Source organism: Gymnoscopelus braueri, assembly GCF_963280865.1.
Source record: "Gymnoscopelus braueri genome assembly, chromosome: 14".
NCBI classification, from domain to species: domain Eukaryota; kingdom Metazoa; phylum Chordata; class Actinopteri; order Myctophiformes; family Myctophidae; genus Gymnoscopelus; species Gymnoscopelus braueri.
The window spans coordinates 13,402,054-13,417,590 of record NC_137619.1 but is presented as its reverse complement, the minus strand read 5'-3'; the positions used below and the strand labels follow the sequence as shown (position 1 = coordinate 13,417,590).

Below are 15,537 nucleotides of genomic sequence, written 5' to 3'. Positions count from 1 at the left end.
GATATTAAGCCTTCAGAATGTATCCAAATTTCACGCACATCGGTACACTTGATCTCTATAGTCATGTGATCACGATGATGTGATCACGATGGATCTTTTAAAATTTTCATATTCCATCCTGATTGGCTAACATTGACATCTAAAGTTTGCAGGAGTGGCCCGTTTTGAACAAAATGCCACAAATCATGAATGCAGCGTCCGATTGCGACACTTTGCACGCACATTCGCACTACATTGAAGAACAAATGCCACCCTTTTAACATTGCCCTATTATAGCGCCACCAGGAGGCCAATTTTGCAACACTTTTCTTTTTTATATTACTCCTACAAATTCAAACATCATGCAAATCGGTACACATATAGTCAAGTGATCAAGATGGTTCCATCCAACTTTTCATATTCCATCCTGATTGGCTAATTCCGAACATTGCTGCCCCACAATAACCTACCTGACCTGGCGGAGACCTGTGCTCCGAGGAGCACTTTTTCTAGTTATAAATGATGTGGGCACAAAATGGTCAGAATACACATCACTCCATCCTAGCCACAGCCTCACCAGGTCGCAGCGCAAACTGCAGCCATTACAGGTTACAGCTCTAACCCAGCCCTGTCAGAACTCAGCTACAATGATTTGAATTGGAACTGGGGAAAAAATAATGCAGGATAAACGTTACGTTTGTGACATCCACCGTCGGTCCGCCCGCCCATCAACCCTCTAGACAATTTGAATATAGGAAAAGATAATACACCAAAAAAATATTTATTTCGATTATTTTGGCATCTAATGATGTGTATGACCTCATTATGACCACGGGTATGCTCTACAAGTGTGAAAAAAGTGTAATTTCCTTAGCTCTTTAAACATCGGTGAGATCGAGCCTTCTCTGTTGTTTTCCAAATTTGGAGTCAAGTGTCCAATGTGGACGTTTCTGTGTGAATTCCTGGTCTTGCAACGTGGACGTGTCCTTCTTTGGAAGGCCATACAGGCAGGTGGACACACACACCAGCAAGGCTCCACAGATAAAGGTGGACGTTATCTGTAGGCCAAACAAATAGACAGAAGCCACGGTCGAGAGAAGGCTGGCAACCGCGGTTCCGATGTTCCTCACGATGCTGTCCATGTATTTCACCACCACCGACATTAATAGACCCTTTGAACTGGCCAGGAAAATTACAAACCACACCAATGGCGTGTAACCAAAGAAGAAGCCTTTCGAAAGGACGTTTTCACGATCGTTCACGAAAACACCGGCAAAGGTGACCACAATGGCGGACAGGTACATCTGGGTGTTCCTCACCCACAGGGACGTATCGGAGCTCCTCAGGACCTTCTCAAAGTACACACTCGCGAATCCGGAACACACGATGGCAATGGCAATGGCTACATACCCAAGAAAAGGGTTTTGCTCAGTGTGGACTGTAGTGTCTTGTGCGGGATTCCACTGGGTGAGGATCACGCCCCCACAAATCATGAAGATGGAGAACCACTGTGTGCGACTGAGTGAGCGGCCCAGCATGACGACTGTACACACGGCTGCAACCACGATCTTCAGCTGGCACGTGACCTGGAAAACAGCCACGCTGAGGTTGCTCAGGGCCACTATGGCCATGTTATTCTGAGCTGCAAAGAATACGGAAGGAACCGTCATCTTCAGTAACTGTTTTGGACTTCTAAACACATGTTCCACAACAGAGACCTTCAGCCTGCTCGTGCTACCCGTCTCTATCGCCAGCATCCCGAGACTCAATATTAACTTGAAGACTTCGGCCATGAACACGGCAGTGGTGGGGAAGTACATATCGGACGAGGTTATTCTTGTGTAACGCAAGGCCATTGCGTGCACTGCCACGAGTAACGCCATTGCTGACAGGCAGCTTAATTTGAACATAAGACTCACAGGTTTATCAGCCATTGTTGGACTTTTATCAACCCTCGGTTGGCTTGTCCTTGGTGGTGTCTGAATGTCGATACTCAGCAACACTCAAACTCCTGGATGATGCTATGGACCGTGGATAAGTCGCCGGGCCGTCATGACCGCAGAGACTCTACCGGACTGAGTGACCGGCCCTAAAAAGACGCAGTGTTAATAAGAGTCTTTTGATGTCTGTTACCGTGGCAACGGTGACGTTGTCAAAATAATACTCTATCCAATCAGTGCACAGGTGTGACGCACCAATTTGAGAGAGTTTGGGGAACTAAATAAACGTGTCAGCGGGGCACTGAGTTCAGCCACTAATCAATGGTGTTTAATGGCAGCGTGGCAATGAAGCCACCGATGGTGATAACACCCACCAAGCAGCTGTGGTCCACGAAGGAGACGCCCAAGAATTGAACCCATTTAGACCTATACGTCTTCGTCTTTATACCTTTCAATCCGGGAAGGCATCGGTGTCATTTTAGATGTTGATATTCATATACAGTATGTAGTATGTATTTATTTCTCAGCCTCTGCAGCAGATAGACACATGAAATGAAAAGCATTTGAAAGCTTAAACCTTTGGCTATAACTGAAATTACATTTCATGTGCCCTAATTATTGACGTTGCACGCACTCCCTCAAATCCTCACCGATGTGTGTGCCAAGTTTGAAGTCGTGCGGAGCCATATATACAGCATATGTGCTTGACTATATATGGGCAACGCGGTCGGATCTATGGTTCTGCACAACCGGAATCTCCATAAATGGCCGTATCAGTCAGATCGGCGGTTCTGGACAACCGCCGATTTGACCGACTCAACGCCGGGATTCTCGACTCCCTCGTTAAACTTAGAAATCATATAGACCTTGACAGCACTATCATCAGTGATTTTTTATATTTTCTATTAATATGTTGGATTCATGTTAATTTGTATTTTCACATATTTAACACATTTCATACATTTAACCACTACTTGACCGTTGGCTCTGTGCCTGGTTCACAGTTTTCCCCCCTTCTACCCCAAACCTCTTTGCAAAAAATAGCCGATCTACAAGCTCACAACAAGCCCCCCCGCCCCCCCCCCCCCGACGCTTGGTGGCCCCCATGTAGTAACTCAGAGGACCCCATAGGGGCCCCGGACCCCCTGTTGAAGACCTGTCTAAACAAATCAGACTTTTAACTGCAAAAAAATTGTGTGAACAACCTCTACTTATACATGTTCTTATTTGTTACAACATATGTGACAATTTACCCAGCATAGTGTCACAACCCTTGATGGGGCACCTTGTCACAAATGCACACTCTGTTCTTAACCATTTGTATGTCTAAATTAATGTGAGAAGTACAAATCTAAAGAACATGCATTCATGCACAAGAGTTTATTTAATTTCATATGAAAAATGCACTGGTAGTACTGACACCGAGATATTGAAGTGAAAGCTAAAATGTGTGACATCTAGCCTTTACTCCCCCTCCTTTCTCTTCCAGGTGCAGAGGTCTGTCCTAAACTGTCTCCGGAGGCGATTCATCCCAGTCCAACATCTTCCATCCTGTCCCAAAGCGCGTCATTATTAAGCTGTGTTCCTGCCAACCTGTCGCCATGTACAAAAACACTTCAACATGATTTTACTTACCTTGATGAATTGCACCGATACTGGAGTCTGTCTACATAAACCAGGCTTTGTCTGCTTACTGTAATAAGTCATGGGGGAGTCCAACATCAGCCAGCTGGCAGCAGCAGCTTACACAGAGACACAGAACCGTTTTTCAGCGAGCGAGATGGATCACCTCATGGACACCTACGACCTGGACTACGGCGTCCCCCCCGACGAGATGCCCGACACCACGCAGGGCCAGGCCTTCTTCGTGGCCACCATTGTCATCGGCGCGGTCCTGGTGTGCATCATGCTGGTGTGCGGGGTGGGGAACTTTCTTTTCATCGCCACGCTGGCGCGATACAAGAAACAGCGCAACCTCACCAACCTGCTCATCGCCAACCTGGCCGTGTCGGACTTTATCGTGGCCGTGGTGTGCTGCCCTTTCCTCGTGGATTACTACGTGGTCAAGAAGTTGTCCTGGGACCATGGCCTGGTGCTCTGTGCATCTGTCAACTACCTCAGGACTGTGTCGCTCTACGTGTCCACGAATGCACTGCTGGCCATCGCCATAGACAGGTAGGTTCCCCACAGAAGTCTCTATGATGCCTTTCATTCGTGTGCGTGTGTTGGCATGTGCGTGTGCCTGTGTGTGTGTGAGTGTGTGTGTGTGTGTGTGTGTGTGTGTGTGTGTGTGTGTGTGTGTGTATTGTTCACTTCAAGATGATGTGTGTTGGTTTCATATTCTCGCTGTCGGGTGGAAATGGATCCGATTTAGTCACAAGCTCTAGTTAATACTTCTCATTGGTTCAATATTTATAAAACCCACAGACACACTTAACCACTTTCACGTCATGCAAGAAAAAAAAAAAAAAAAAAGCAGATCTACAAGCTCACATCAAAGTAAATTAAGTACCTCAAAATTGTGCCAATGTACAGTAAATATACTTAGTTACTTTCCAACCACTGCCAATAGGAACTTGCTCAGCATATAGTTGGCACTAAACTGCCATAACATTCAGAGAGAATGAAATTACTTGCAATGCAATGAAATACCCTTGACGGCTTCTGTGACACTTTAATTATCTTTGTTTTGTAGAGTGAGAATCATTTGTCTTGAGAGTCTTTTATCTAGCTAATGGTGTTTTCAACATGTCAACAGAGATGCTCGGTATTGTAATTAATAGCACACACAGGCCTATTAGCCGTGACATTGCATCCTATCACAGCCCACACGATGTCTGTATGACAATATAAATACAAAGTGTTGGACTTTTACAGAGGAGAATTGTCATGCAGTCGAAAATCTGAGTAAATGGTGGCAATGTGGAAAAGCAATTCAGAATTATGTCATCAGACTGGGAGCACATCAAAGAACGCTCCCCCTTGCTTTTCGGTCAGTAGCCATGCCCCAGCCTTGAAACTTAAAGGTGCATGAAACCCTAGGCTGATTTTGTAGTTTGTTTTCCACCTCAGGTTAAAAACTACAGGAGGGTAAAACATGACAACAACACATAACACTGACCTTACAGTACACACTGATGTAAGCAGCCCAAGCTACCCAGCTGCAGGTAATCAAATTAATAATGGGTGTGTTAGATTTTGTGTCAATACTGTCTATCATGCTTGCACATTGGCATGCCCTTGGCCCTGGACACGCCTCTGAAAATGTGTTTGGTGCAGGTGTGCTGCTTACTAGTCTGCCGTGTTTTTAATCTGCTGTAGTTTTTAACCTGAAATGGAAAACAAACTACAAAATCAGGGGTTTCATACGCCTTGAAGGAACACTTTACATTACATTACATTACAGTCATTTAGCAGACGCTTTTATCCAAAGCGACTTACAATAAGTGCATTCAACGTAGGTAGGGAACGAAACTACTAATCACCAGAAGTCCTAAGTGCATTTTCTGCTAAAACAAGCAACTAAGAGTATACCTAGCGCTAAGGTAAAAGTGCAATATATCAGCTACCTACTTTCTTAAACAGATTATACAAATAGCAAAATCAAATGAGCAAGAGCTAAAACAAATAAGTGTATCGACTAAACAAGATCCAATAAAACAATAAAATAATAAAACAAGAGTTCGTACAACTAGTTAACAACAATCAGACAAGGCGAAGAGGAAGGGTAGTGTTTCCTGAAGAGGTGGGTTTTCAGTCTGCGGCGAAAGATGGGCAGTGACTCTGCTGTCCTGACATCAGTGGGGAGTTCATTCACTGTGGGGCCAGAACAGAAAAAAGTCGTGACCGTGTAGATCGGCCAGAAGGACCCTTGAGCGACGAGGCAATCAGTCGCCCCGAGGTGGCAGACCGCAGTGGTCGGGCAGGGGTGTAAGCATCGACCATAGCCCGGAGGTAAGAAGGAGCTATTCCTTTCACTGCCCTAATGGCTAGCACCAGGGTTTTAAACTGGATGCGAGCCGCTACGGGGAGCCAGTGTAGAGAACGGAGAAGGATAGTTGTGTGGGAGAACTTGGGGCGGTTGAACACCAGACGAGCCGCAGCTTTCTGAACAAGCTCCAGACTTTACACAGCCATGTTCAACCTATCTTCGTATAATTGGCTTCTATGTCAGCATGATAACTTTCCAGGAAGAGAAAGTATGTAGTTTCTAGCTAGGAATCCCTATTGATGATGTCATTGGTAGGCAGGTTTCTGAACTGTCCACAGCCCACTAATGAGACCCAGAGTGAGTAGTAGTAGTTAATGAAGTTGAAAATGGGTGAAGTGCTCCTTTAAGCACATATTTTTAATCAAACATTTATAACTTGGCATCACAGCTGATAACGTTTATCACTCTGAATTTCTGAATTTCAGTATAATGAATAATGGATCACCCAATATTGAGCTTAAATGTGACTCAAAGCCGGTGGCCAATCGTTATTACATATTATATTATATTATGAGATATATTATTATATGAGACTTCTAAGTGGGCTATTTGATTGCACTATATTATGAATTAAGTTCTTGGCTCTGCAAGATGTCTAGAGGGGTCCTCAACGTTTTTCAGGCAAAAGACCCCTTAGCTGAGAGAGAGATGAAGCGGGGACCCACACTACATATTGTATACATTTGTGTTGCAGATTAAACTTCTTAGATTCCATAGATAGTGAATGTTCCCCCAGAATAGGGATAATAAGGTTCAAGCGGTTAATGTAAAAAAAAATACAATTGTAATATATATATATATATCTTTTTTTTTAAAGTTCCTATCACACAAAGATTTGGCAGTAAATATCAAATGTCAATAATTATGAAACAGTCTGCCTTGAGTCCACATTTAACATAATGCAATGGCGTCTCATTAGTGACCTATAAGTGGTGCATATCAGACAACTGGCAAGATAAAAATGACTATTCTAGAATGCCTCAGTGTCCACCAGTTACACATATAGCAGTAAAAATAAATAAAGAAAAAAAGTTATGCATTCTAATGTGTTTCACGTTTCGGCCCTTCGCTCACTTTATCAAGGTCAGTCTGGCCCTCTGGGAAAAATATGCTGCCCACCCGTGGTCTAGAATAACTTGATATCTCTCTATCTTCCCTCAGGTACATGGCAATAGTGAACCCTCTGAGGCCTCGCATGAAATACCAAACAGCGTACGGTTTGATCACAGGTGTGTGGATCATACCCGTCCTCATCTCGATCCCTGCCGCCTACTACTCTGAGACCATGCACCTGTATCCTCACGATGGCGCCGGCGCCGCGCCTGCACCCGTCCACAAGGTGTTTTGCGGCCAGATCTGGCCCGTGGAGCAGCAGGCCTACTACCGCTCCTACTTCCTGTTTGTCTTCGCGGTGGAGTTCGTCGGGCCCACCGTCGTCATGGTCGTGTGCTACGCCCGGATCTCCCGCGAGCTCTGGTTCAAGAACGTGCCGGGCTTCCAGACGGAGCAGATCAGGAAGAGGCTGCGCTGCCGGCGGAAGACGGTGATGGTCCTGATCGGCATCCTGACGGCGTACGTCCTCTGCTGGGCGCCGTACTACGGCTACACCATCCTGCGAGACTTCCACCCCACGCTCATCACGCGCCAGAGGAACTCGCTGGTGGCCTTCTACGTGGTGGAGTGCATCGCCATGAGCAACAGCATGATCAACACCTTCTGCTTTGTCAGCGTCAAGAACAACACGGTCAAGTACCTGAAGAGGATTGTCCTGCTGCGCTGGAAGTCCACCTACTACGCCCCGAGCAAGACGGTGGACGAGACGGACGTGAGGACGTCCAACATGCCCGTGACGGAGGAGGAAATGGAATGTGTATGTCTGCGCTGAAGAGACTGTGTTATAATGGTCAGACACTGTTTAATGGTGGACAATAGAGCCAGGGGTGTAGTGGAGGGGGGACGCGGGGGAGCGGCGCTCCCTCACTTCTCTAGCTGCTTAAAAAAACAAAAAAATAAAATGTTTTTTTTTTTATGATTGAAAAAAAAATCATTTACACATTTAAAAGCAACAAATTTGTAACAACAGCATAATATTGGGTTATGCAGGTGAGATTTAGAAAACCCTGTGGGGTGGTCCACAGGCCAAATAAGCAGACTTGGCAAGAGTCAGACTCAACACAATGTGTGTGTGTGGGGGGGGGGGGCTCCAGGAAAAAATAGCGTGTGAAGTAGTTTCAACTACGCTACCTGGCTACTTCTATTTCCAGTAGTATTTCAAAATAAAACGTGTGTTGAATTATAACACATTTCAAGTATAGATTTAAAAAACCTCTTATTTTGAAATGCACATAGCTTTGAAAGGAACCAGACTTCTGTGGCCGCTTGCTTGAATACGTTCCTACGTTCTTCTCACACACTAAACAACAGCAACACACAGACGTGGACATATGGAATATAAAGACTTAAAGTTTGGGGCAAAAGTTCATATTTACCACCATGCTCTGCTCTCTGAAACCAAGACAATCTTTGCAGAAGGTGAGTAAGTAATTTTAATCTAGCGCTGACAGTGAGAGTGAGTGGTGGAAAGTAACTAAGTACATGTACTCAAGTACTGTACTCGAGTATAATTTTAAGGTATTTTTATTGAGTAATCAGGGGCACCCAATCGAAAAAAATAACCCGAATTAAAGTAACAAAAAAACGAAAATAAAGTACCCAAATCCACGAAATTAACCGCAAAAAAAAAAGAATTAAATAACATAACCCTAATCTAACCCTAACCCTAACCCTAAACCCGAAATAAAGTAACAAAAAAAACAATATAAAGTACCCAAATCCGCGAAATTAACCGTCTAGTTGTTGTCTAATATAATCCACAAAATACATTAGTATAAACCCATTTTGTTTGAATATTTTATTAGGCAGAAATTGTTTTTTGTGATAATAAATTGGTAAAATCAGGCAAAGATATGAATTAAATAACATAACCCTAACCTAACTCCTAATCCTAACCCTAAAACCAAAATAAAGAAACCAAAAACTGGAAAAAAAACGAACCCAATCCGCCCAGAACCGCGAAAAAAACGAACCCAATCCGCCCAGAACCGCGTGCATGTGTCAAAGAGGTGCGCTCCCCCACTTCCAAAATTAGCACTACAACACTGAATAGAGCGTAATAGTGGGCGTCATGTTTGTCCACAGGTTGAAATCCCATTCATTTCTCTATAGATGTTTCAGAAAATCCTTCTATTAAGAGTTCTTTTAAGCCAAGGAATCAAGCCAAACTGGCTCTGGGTGAATCATCATGACCATAAAACATTTGATTCTGTTCATAAACATAATTGGAAAACGCAAACAAGGGGAAAGTACAAGACTAATATTTTAAGAGTGAAGGAACTACTTCTTGACGATGAGCTATTACGCATACCTTTCCAAAGATTCCAGCCAAAACGATTGTTTAGCTTGCTTCTTATAAATTGTTGTCTTTATTAGAGTATGTTTATTGTTAATAGTGTTGTATAATATTGTACTGTAGTTGACTGGGAGTGATTTTCATTGATGATTTGCGATCGTGTTTCTGGGCTATGGGGACAAGGAAGTCGAAACTCACGTGACCTCCACCAATCAGAGACGTCGACTTCATCGGATGTTACACTTTAGCATTGTGGGTAGTGCAGTCCTTCTGACATTGTGACAGAAACCTTTAGCATTGTGGGTAATGCAGTACTTCTGACATTGTGACAGAGACAATACAGTTTTTTTTTTCAAACTAGATTGATTGCATACACCTTCTATAGTAGCTTCTATAGGAGAATATAGCCTCATGTTACAACCAGGTGCCCTGTGGCAAGTCTACATTGGATAGTTTTTTGATTGATTGATTGATTGATTGATTGATTTATTGATTTATTGATTGATTGAATACTTTATTAGTCAGAAATGTAAACAGCACAAGGACATCAAGGCTAGAAGGAAAACAAAAAAAATCCTGAGAACTGGTTTCCATTGTGGTCCTATGTATTCAATTAATCAACATACCATAAAAAATAACACAATAATACTATGTCACAAATACAAAACACTATATGTACAAAGGAGAAAAACGGAAAACGTCGGCAGTGAATGGGAAAATTCATTTACCTCCCCTTGTGGTCTCCTGAAAGATGTTTTTTCAGGCTTGTTTTTTTTTTTTTTTTTTTTACATCTTCTACGGAAACTTGCTGTGATGCTGTATTTGGGCCAGGCCGATTTGTCAGCCATTATTTAACTGTTTGGACGACATCTGTAGCGGTAATTATGCAGCCATTGTGTCGCGATTTTTAACCACTTTAGTCCCGATCCCTAATTTGGGCATGTCTTTATAGATATTGGCTCCCATTATTGGTTGGAAGCTTGTAGATTGGCTAATTGTTTTAAACATGTTTGAATAGGGCCTAAGTGGTTATTTAAATTAAGTGTATGTTTTATGTTATCTGTCAAAAAAAGGGTCAAAAGGGTTTATTTTTATGTATTTCATTATTTATTTATATATGTATTATACATCAAATGTTCTTAAAAAGAAACATTAATCAAATCTAATTGATTATAATATTTGGCACCTTTTGACAAAATATCGGTCAAAACATCGGTATTCGGTTCTCAAAACATTTGTAGGTCAAGGACCCCAGAATTGATACAAAGTTGGCCGCGGACTGCCCCATTTGAGCAGATTTTGTGCCATGGGACCCCCATAAAATAAGATTAGATTAAGTACAAAAGTATGCCACTGTCTATACTGTGGGTGGGGAGAGAGAAACCTATGATCTGAATAGTCATTTTTAGGGGGCTTGTCCACAGAGAACAGCTGTGAGTATCATATCCATACAGTGTACAGTGTAGCTGTAAACAAGGCTTCTCATGGTTGTGGTAATGATTCAATGTTGGTTCATAATCACTGAAGTGCTAAGTGTATATCAGAGGTCACGCAAGGGTTTTAAAGTGCCGGTCACAGTGTCCGGAATGATTACAGTTTATCGGACATCTGATAAAAATTACGGACATAATCATTTTTAGTGCATGTCATTCTGAATGACAAGCAAGTGCATAAACGTAGCCAATAACAACAGTTAAGGCATTATATTTGGGACTGAAAACGATTTGAATGTAAAGGAGTAGGCTATAGAAAAAATATAGGCCTAGAGCTTCATCTTGCATAAGGGGATTATTTAGGCTACAATCGCGAAGGTTGTGCCCATGGATGATTCTCAAAGTGTTGCATCATTAGTTTCATGCCAACACATGTTCTTCAGAATAATGAGCAATTAGCCTAAAGCTGCGCACATCTTTCATAAGGTTGATTGATTCATCTGGCCAGCAATGAATCAAAATATAGGCTACTCACAGGTATGGTCGCATGGTGACATAATTATATGTTATACGGTTTTACGGGTTGGGACCATGTGTGCATTCCATCTTCCTGGATGAACCTGCATGCAAGCATGTAAATTCTTGATTTATGGTAAGACAATTTTGTGTATTCATAAAAATGTCCATGACAGTTCCACACAAAACGTCAAAGTAGCCTACTCCTGTGAAACAGAGCGGCTCTGCTATTTCTCCAACGTTAGTGTGCGTGCGAGAGAGAGAGAGAGAGACACAGAGAGAGAGAGAGAGAGAGAGAGAGAGAGAGAGAGAGAGAGAGAGAGAGAGAGAGAGAGAGAGAGAGAGAGAGAGAGAGAGAAGCAGCCACAGCGAGGTGCAGAGGATTTGAAATGTGTATGATTGCAGACAGTGATCCAGGATGTCCAGAGGGAATTACATTTTTCAGTCTTGGTAAAAAAAAAACTGTCAAAAGCAGCAATTACTGGATATATATATATATATATATTTATTTTTTCAACTTTCGTTTTTTTTTATAAATCAGTGCTAGGGTTTTCTTTTTCTTCATTTCCTGAAAAGTTTATATTTTGGATATAGTTGGTCTCTGCCCGACAGCAGAGATATACACTGCATATATACCTGTATATAACGGTTCCTCATTTGCTGGGGACCCCCTGGAACCCACTCAAGGACCGCACTGGTCTAGGACCCAAAAATCTGCCATCGGTCAGGCTTCTATGAACGAAGATGGTACAGTAGGCCTACATGGAATTGTTCTCTCTTGTTGACGTTTTTGAATATTTGAGAACACAAGGAAGCACAAGAAAAAAAAGGTCAAACAAAGCAGCAACATTGGATTACGAGAATAAGGATTGTATTTTAGAAGCGATATTTGTTAGCCAAGAAAGATGTTAGTTACACTTATGTTCAAGGAACAGCTGTACATGAATGTAATGATTTGGTTGTGCCATTTGTATTTTACTCATAATGTCGTAAAGAAAGAGCTGTCTAGAAAGAGCTTTTGTGAATTTTGTGATTTCAATGAGTTTTTGTAGCTTTAATAGGAAAATGTTTGTATCGTTATTTTCTTTGTGTGTGTCTTTAATACACAGCAGCAGCAGCACTTTCATATTGAATACTTAATGTGTTGTGGATGAATGCAGTGTCGGTGTGTTCAATAAAACATAACGGTTGAAACTGTTCTGAGATTTTGTCTCTAATCCAGTGCTTCTCTAACTTTTTCATGTCAAGACACGCACGCACGCACGCAGTGTTTGAAGAGCAGCCCTTTTACTTTTGCTAATTATTTCAGATAATATATTATCAAGTGGGCTGGGCTATAAGGTGGCCGCTTGTGTTAACATGTCATTCTGAATGTCTTTGTAGACAACGAACAGTGATGATCATATCGTCTCTGTCGAGGGGGAACCTTGTTTGTCCAAAACAAAAAAAAACTAGAAAAAGCGCTCCTCGGAGCACAGGTCTCCGCCAGGTCAGGTAGGTTATATTTGCCTCCTGGTGGCGCTATAATAGGCCAATTTGAAAAGGGTGCCATTTTTTCCTAGGCCGTGCACAGCAATCGAACACTGCATTCGTGATTTGAGGCATTTTGTTCTATAAATGTGTTTTGCTAAATTTGACCTGCTGGTGGCGCTATAACAGGCCAATGTTAAAAGGGTGGCATTTCTTCCTCAATATAGTGTGAATGTGTGTGGAAAGTTTCACAGCAATCAGACGCTGCGTCCATGATTTGCGGCATTTTGTTCAAAACGAGGCACTACTGCAAACTTTAGTTGTTAATCTTAGCCAATCAGGATGGAATATGAAAAATCAAACAGATCCGTGTTGATCACATTACTATAGAGATCACGTGTACCGATTTGCGTGAAATTTGGATAAAATGGGAATGAGTAATATAAAGATATGTGTTTTACATAAGTCGACCTCTTGGTGGCGCTATAAAAGGCAAAGGTTTTTCCTTGGCCTCTAGGGAGTGCGCATACAAAGTTTTGCACAGATCGGTGCAGTTCTAGGTAAAAACATGAATCGGCCTGTTATAGCGTGTTACGACCCGGCCTAGGGGAGCCTATTGTCGCAACACATAAGTGGACTCCCTCCTTCCCAGTCCCCAAACAGCCAGACAACACATGTTCAAAATCCCAAGCATTGAGAATTTATTTACTAATTTAAGATAAAAGTCATGACAATAAATACATACTACCTCAGGGTGGGATCTACAAAACAACTACTAATACATAAGAGATTCCTCACCCCTACACGCACATCTTTAACACATAAACATTAACACATTACAGCACACTGGTGTTTGGAGGCTGGCTAGGAGAAAGACATCTGAACTTCTGGAAGCAGGAAGCTTTATAGTGACGCCCAAGAAGATAGGAGCCAATCACCTGCGAGAATCTACATACTAGTTAGTCACTCACACTCAGCCACCACTCAGTCACCATTCACACCAGCTGGTACTCAAATCACTCACTCCTCACCACTCATTCACAAACACACCAATGAGGGGGAAAACACAGGAAAATACATATCGATGGCCAAAATGCAAAACCTCCTATGTGCAAATTTCATGATTTTCGGATTTCACTGTGGATGAGTACTTTAGGCTATGCTGCACATGCTCAATCTGTCTGCAAGATAGTCCCGCCCCTCATTTTGTCAGAAAAGTCATTTGACTAAAACCTCCTATCTTGTTCAGTGCCAATTAGTGCTAAAATGTTGAAGCGCAAAACCTCTTATCTGCACCAGAACTAGTTGAGCAGCAGACAGAGCTGAAACTTGGGAATTCTATGTTATGTAAACCGTCTAAATGTCTTTCAGTTTGTAGTTATCAATTATTTTCAAAATAAAAAAGTGTCTTCCACCCTTACTATTTAAGTATTTGTTAGTAACTGTCAAGTTAACTGCATTGCCTTGTTGATTGCTAATGATTAGTGTCAGGTGGTGACACTTTTATCACACCAAGAGTGTGAGTTGATAAAAAATGTGAATGGTAATACTTGTTACAGTACTGTAGAATGTCTTGATCTCAAAATGAGCGTAAAAAAAGTATTATTTAACTAAATAATGTTTGTTTGTAAGCCTAACTGTTTCTAGGTAAAAACCTCCTATGTGCATCTATGTAGATAGGAGGTCATTTTTAGGTAGATAGGAGGTTTTGGCGTTGAACATTTTGAACTTGTGGTTAGAGGTTGTCATTGCTGCTTAGATGTGAACGTCCATGTCGTGATTTTTTATTAAATGCAGATCAAAATCACACGTGAACACCGTGGCAGTCAACAACCCTGTGAGAATATTGTGTTGTGTCGGTTGGCGGTATGAGGGTATGGGTGTGGGATGGGGTTTGGAGTTATGGGGTGTGGGAGGTGTGGGGTGGCGGTTGGGGGGTTATGGGGTGAGGGTGCATGAGGGCTTGGGTCGGTGGAGTTTGGGGGTTGTGGTGTGCTGGTTGGGGGCATGGGGACCGGGGGTTCTGGGAGTGGGGGTAATGGATTGGGTGGGATTTGGGGGTATGAGGGTATGGGGTGGGATGGGGTTTTGAGTTATGGGGATTGAGAGGTGTGGGCTGGCAGTTGGGGGGTATGGGGTTTGTGGGAGTGGGGGAGTATTGCAGGTGGTGGAGTTTGGGGGTAGAGGGTATGGGGGGATTATGTCGAGGGGTGCCTGGGCCTGTTGTTTTGTAGTCCACCTAATTGTATTCCTGTTGACCTTTTTGTACATTTTATTTGTTAGCACTTTTATTTTAGATTCTTGCTGTGGACTGTTCTTAGCAAAAAAAATTGTGAGCATTGCCCTGCAACCTTTGTTTTGTTTTTGAATAAAATAAAAAAGCATTCAATGCAAATACTAACCATTTCATCCATTGAAAACGCGCTAGCGTATACCCACGAACACGCGCATCTCGTGCAGGGAATGATTATTGTATATAAGTATATAAAATGTATTTGCAGCCAGTATTATTTGTCATTATTTAGTTATGCAATCACTTAACATTAAAATGCAAAAGCTCCTATCTGCAGAATTATCCAGGAAAAGTGGGGAAAAACCTCCTATCTGCATTTGCAATATGAAATCAGTGTAATTAACATATAATATTTTAATATAGTCCAGAAATCCAGAAACGGTGTATTATGTGATGGGTATCATAAAAAAATAACATTGTGCTAAAAAGATACAACATTTTGTAGTTTTCTTTTTCATTTTCCCAACAATGTTAATTTTTCAGATAGGAGGTTTTGCGTTTTGGCC

At 42.2% G+C, this 15,537-nt stretch overlaps 2 protein-coding genes across 2 annotated transcripts; one reads left to right on the top strand and one right to left on the bottom strand.

Annotated features, from left to right (window-relative positions):
• Positions 1-857: 857 nt before the first annotated feature.
• On the bottom strand, positions 858-1,835 carry LOC308100513 (CMP-sialic acid transporter-like; the record flags this gene model as incomplete). The annotated part of the gene is made up of 1 exon (XM_080449579.1): positions 858-1,835. The coding sequence occupies one exon, from the start codon at positions 1,833-1,835 to the stop codon at positions 858-860; it is 978 nt and encodes a 325-aa protein (XP_080305705.1).
• Positions 1,836-3,711: 1,876 nt separating this feature from the next.
• Positions 3,712-7,795, top strand: prokr1b (prokineticin receptor 1b; the record flags this gene model as incomplete). Its single annotated transcript, XM_080449536.1, has 2 exons — positions 3,712-4,094; positions 7,072-7,795. 2 exons carry the CDS (start codon positions 3,712-3,714, stop codon positions 7,793-7,795), a joined length of 1,107 nt encoding a protein of 368 aa, XP_080305662.1.
• Between the last annotated feature and the right edge of the window lie 7,742 nt (positions 7,796-15,537).